General features: G+C 49.5%; 1 protein-coding gene across 2 annotated transcripts in view; it reads right to left on the reverse strand.

Annotated features, from left to right (window-relative positions):
- Positions 1–5,000, reverse strand: part of LOC148135301 (uncharacterized) — a 30,531-nt gene that overhangs the window by 11,325 nt on the left and 14,206 nt on the right. Inside the window, exon 7 of one of the 2 annotated variants that reach the window (XM_087985051.1) lies at positions 1,147–1,209. The exons of the other annotated variant lie outside the window; for it this stretch is intronic. Coding sequence (XP_087841177.1) covers positions 1,147–1,209 — 63 coding nt within the window. The remainder of the gene's footprint in view (positions 1–1,146; positions 1,210–5,000) is intronic. 2 annotated transcript variants of the gene reach the window in all.

Consider the following 5,000-nt stretch of genomic DNA (forward strand, 5'->3'; position numbering starts at 1 on the left):
AGGGAGAGGAGAGAGAGGGAGAGGGAGATAGAGGGGAGGGAGAGGGAGAGGGAGAGGGAGAGAGGGGAGAGGGAGAGAGAGAGGGGGAGGGAGAGAGAGAGAGAGGGAGAGGGAGAGAGAGGGGGAGGGAGAGGGAGAGAGAGATAGAGGAGAGATGGAGGGAGACAGAGAGAGAGAGAGAGATGGGATGAGATGGTTTGACAGACGTCAGTACTGTTTGGAAAGCACCCCGCATCCCAACGTGTCCCTTCCCAGTGAGCACTGGGACAGCTTGGAATGTGCAATGTAGCTTTCCAAGTGTGCACAGCAAGCTCCACGGACACACCAGAAAGAGGTCTGGGAGGAGGCCATCTGGCCCATCGATCCTGCTCTCCCAGTCAGTGACATCATGGCTGATCCTCATGGTGGACTCAGCTCCACTCACCCGCCCTCTCACCGTAACCCCTTCGTCCCGATACTGTTCCCAAATCTATCTCTGCCTTAAAGACGTTCCACAAGGTGACCTCATCTGGGCGGGGGGGATCCCACAAGATTCACAGCCCTCTGGGTGAAGAGCTTCCCCCCTCAGCTCAGTCTGAAATCTGCTCCCTCCCCCTCTTATTTTGAAGGTACTCCCCCCCCACCCCCCCCCCCTCCCCCCCCACCCCGTTCTAGGTTCACCCTCGGTGGGAACAACCTCCCTGCTTCGATCTCATCCAGGCCCTTCGTCATTTTATAAAGACCCCTCCCTCGGGTGAGTGTAGTCCCAGTCTCCTCAATCTCTCCTCCCAAGGTAACCGTGTCCACTCCGGAGTAACCCCCGCCCTGTGCACCACCCCCTCCCCCCTCCAGGGCCCAGTACATCCTTTCTCAAGGAGGGGAGACCGAACCTGTACACAGTTACTCCCAGGTGTGGCCTCCCCAGCTCCCTGTACAGCTGCAGCCTAACCTCCTGTTTTTAAACTCCGTCCCTCTCGCGATGAAGGACGGGTTCCATTTTCCCTCTTAATCTGCTGCAAACCAAATGCTTGTGATTGATGCACAAGGGCACCATTTCTCTCTCGGCACGCTGCAGTTATTCGTCATTTAAATCATTGTCTGTTCTGCTGCCTGATCTGGCTGAGATGACTCTGGCGTGACCGTGGACCTTTGCGTCCCAATACTCACCTGGTCATCTCCCCCTGTAGGCATCCATTCCATGCCGGTGGGTCTCCATGACACCGTGAAGAGCTGTGATTAAAGAAAAATCTCAGTTTAAAACTCCCACCTCAAAGGGAGTTCATTTGGCAAAGAAACCTCAGCCAGGAGATTGAGACGCATGGGACTTTTAGAATTGGCGTGCCCTGAGACGGGGTGGTGTCGGCAGGGAGCCTAGACTGGGGCCTCCACAGTTTCTGATGTGCTGTTGTCACCATGTATTTCCAACCCATAACAGGCCGCTCTCTCGTCAGAGAGAGTCGACTGGGGGTGATTTCACCTGAGGGTGACCAGACCCAGGCAGGGGAATGGAACCCACACTGCTCATGTAAAACCAGCAATCCAGCCCGCCGAGCTAAACCAACTGTCTTTACACGGAGAGTGGTAAGGGTGTGGAATGCCCTACCTGCTAATGTAGTCAACTCAGCCACATTAGGGAGATTTAAACAATCCTTGGATAAGCAGATGGATGAGTTTGGGATAGTGCAGGGGACGAGCTGAGAATAGTTCACAGTCGGCACAAAATCGAGGGCCGAAGGGCCTGTTCTGCGCTGTATAGAACACAGAACATAGAACATGAGTATTGCTCTATGTTCTATATATATATATTATTGCCTTGGATGAAAATAAAGATGAGTGAGTTAGTACAGACCATACAGAGATCAGGAGAGTTGCGGATAGCGCAGAAGGACATCAAATGGTTCAGCAGGATAGAGCTGAGTTGCAGATATGTGCGGAGGAATGGCAGGTGGGGTTTAACCCCGGTAAGTGTGAGGTGCTGCACTTTGGGAGATCAAATGTTCAGGAAACGTGTCTGGTTAGGGGCTGACCCCTGAACCACGTTGATGTACTGAGGGATCTCAGGGTTCAGTCCATCAGACCCTGACAGTGGCCACGCTGGTCGATAGGGTGGGGACGAAGGTGGATGGGACGCTTGTCTTTATTGGTCTGGGGGAAACTGGGCAAAGGGTCAGGGGTCATGTTGCAGCTTCTAAGACTTTGGTTAGAGTATCGCGTTCACTTCTGGTCAGCACATTACAGGAGGGATGTGGAGGCTTTGGGGAGGGGGCCTGCAGAGCTTTACCAGGATGCTGCCTGGATTAGAGGGTATGAGCTATAAGGAGAGGCTCGGAAAACTCAGGTGGTTATCTCTGGAGCGTCAGAGGCTGAGGGGAGACTTGATAGAGCCGATAACATTCTGAGATTCATAGATAGGGCTGACGGTCAGAAGTCTGTCCCAGAGTCGAAATGTCTAAAACTAGGGGGTGGGGGGGTGTATTTAAGGGGAGAGGGGGAAAGTCTAAAGGAGGCGTGAGGGGCAGGGTTTTACACAGAGTGAGGCAGGAGTCTGGAACCTGCTGCCAGGGGTGGTGGTGGAGCAGATACAATCGGGTGGGAGGGGGGTTTAAGGGGCTTTTAGATAACACATGGGAGGAAGGAAGGGAGGGATATGGACCAAGGGCAGGCAGAAGGGAGGGGTTTAACTTGGGGCCATGTTCAGTACAGCATTGGTGGGCTGAAGGGCCGTCCCTGTGCTGTATTTTGCTACGTTCTATGCTTTCATGGGAATCGCTCACATCAGAAAGATAAAAGAGGTAACAAACAAGGCTTGGAACAGCTTAGATGACAAACAGCCAGCAGTTCCTTTGCCACACAATAGCCATCCCCAACAAGACAGAATCTTGTCTGTTGGTTGCACACAGGGACACCACCTCTGCAAGTTTCCTTCCAAATCAAATTATTCACCATCCCGACTTGGAAAGGTATCACCATTCGCTTCAAAACCCTGGACTCCCTCCCTTAAGGTATTGTGGGTCTATGTCCAACATATAGATTCCAAGAAGACAGCTCACTATCACCTTCTCAAGGGGCAATTAAGAAATGCTAGCAGAGCCAGTGATACTTCCCTCCGATGGAAGAATAAAAGGTCTATATATTTAAAAGGAGGAGAGTAGCTAAAGCGAAGATTTGTCTTGCGAAGGCAGCAGAGAAACTATCATGGGGCATGGGAAGGCAGTGTTTTTTGAGAATATGCGGTCTGTACATTTAAAAGTAGGAGAGTAGCTAAAGTGAAGATTTGTCTTGCGAAGGCAGCAGAGAAACTATCATGGGGCATGGGAAGGCAGTGTTTTTTGAGAATATGCGGTCTGTACATTTAAAAGGAGGAGAGTAGCTAAAGTGAAGATTTGTCTTGCGAAGGCAGCAGAGAAACTATCATGGGCATGGGAAGGCAGTGTTTTGAGAATACACGGTCTTTACATTTAAAAGTAGGAGAGTAGCTAAAGTGAAGATTTGTCTTGCGAAGGCAGCAGAGAAACCATCATGGGGCAAGGGAAGGCAGTGTTTTTTGAGAATATGCGGTCTGTACATTTAAAAGGAGGAGAGTAGCTAAAGTGAAGATTTGTCTTGCGGAGGCAGCAGAGAAACCATCATGGGGCAAGGGAAGGCAGTGTTTTTTGAGAATACGCGATCTGTACATTTAAAAGTAGGAGAGTAGCTAAAGTGAAGATTTGTCTTGCGAAGGCAGCAGAGAAACCATCATGGGGCATGGGAAGGCAGTGTTTTTTTGAGAATACGCGGTCTGTACATTTAAAAGTAGGAGAGTAGCTAAAGTGAAGATTTATCTTGCGGAGGCAGCAGAGAAACTATTATGGAGTAGAGGAAATGGCAGTGACTTTGACCAAATTGTTAGCGCTTTTCTTCACATATAAGGTCAACAAGTCTTACAAATTACAAACCAGAAGTAGAAGATGAAGAAGGGACTGGTTAGGAATTTGGGTCATTAATGTCAGGTAAACTGCATACAACCTTGATGTTATGATGCTTGACTCATTTCATGGAGTTCTTTGAGAATGTAACAAACATTTTGGATACAGGGGAACCTAGGGTAGACCTAAATAATTTCTCCTCTGCCTTCATGTGAGAAATATTCACTCAAGCTACTCCCCTCCCTTTAAATGTGTCGACCTTACATTTTACCGTAGCACCCTGATTATCCAAACAAGACAGGCGTCTGTTCGGATAACGGATTGTTCGAATAATCAACCTGATTGTAAACCAGCAGTGGTTTATGAGTGCCGGTTTTCCGAACATTTCTCGGTTATCCGGCAATGCACGCCGTTTAACCAATAACTGACCTATGGTAAACAAGTGGTAACTTGAGGGCCGATTATCGAACATTTCTCGGTTATCTACCGCAGCCATAATGCCGTTTAACCAATAACTGAACGCTGAGTTGTCGAATGCCGTTTTTGTGGGCCCTTGTGATCTTGCTCAGACAATCCGAAGTTCGGATAATTGATGTTCGGATAATTGATGTTCGGATAATCGAGGTTGTGCTGTATTTAAGTGGATTTTGCAGAAGGTGCCACATTGAAACTGTGGACACAATGTCTTCAGGGCTCAGACTGCTGAAAGGGGGGGGGGGAGTGATGGTTTGTCAGGGCAGATGCTGAGGGGGATTTTGGCCCACGTAGTTTGAAAACCAGGGGTCTTTGGAATGTCCCTTCCCCCACCTTGGAGACTGGGTCACCAAGGCCGACAGAAATGGACTCTTGACCAAGTGAAGGGTGTCAGGGGTCGAAGAGTTCGTGCTGAGGGTACAGTGGGAATATTCACTCGGCTAATAATCCAGATAACACAATCTGGGACACGTGGGGGGATTTGAATTCATTAAAAAGCGAGCCAGTATTCATTGTTAACGACACATTCGGGGTCACCAATATCCGAGTGGGAAGGGACGTTACAGTGCTGCGTCCGTACGTGACTCCAGACCACACATAGAACATAGAACAATACAGCGCAGAACAGGCCCTTCGGCCCTC

This window comes from Chiloscyllium plagiosum, unplaced genomic scaffold, assembly GCF_037043375.1.
Source record: "Chiloscyllium plagiosum isolate Xiang-an unplaced genomic scaffold, Cpla_swu_hap1 HiC_scaffold_50, whole genome shotgun sequence".
Lineage (NCBI taxonomy): Eukaryota > Metazoa > Chordata > Chondrichthyes > Orectolobiformes > Hemiscylliidae > Chiloscyllium > Chiloscyllium plagiosum.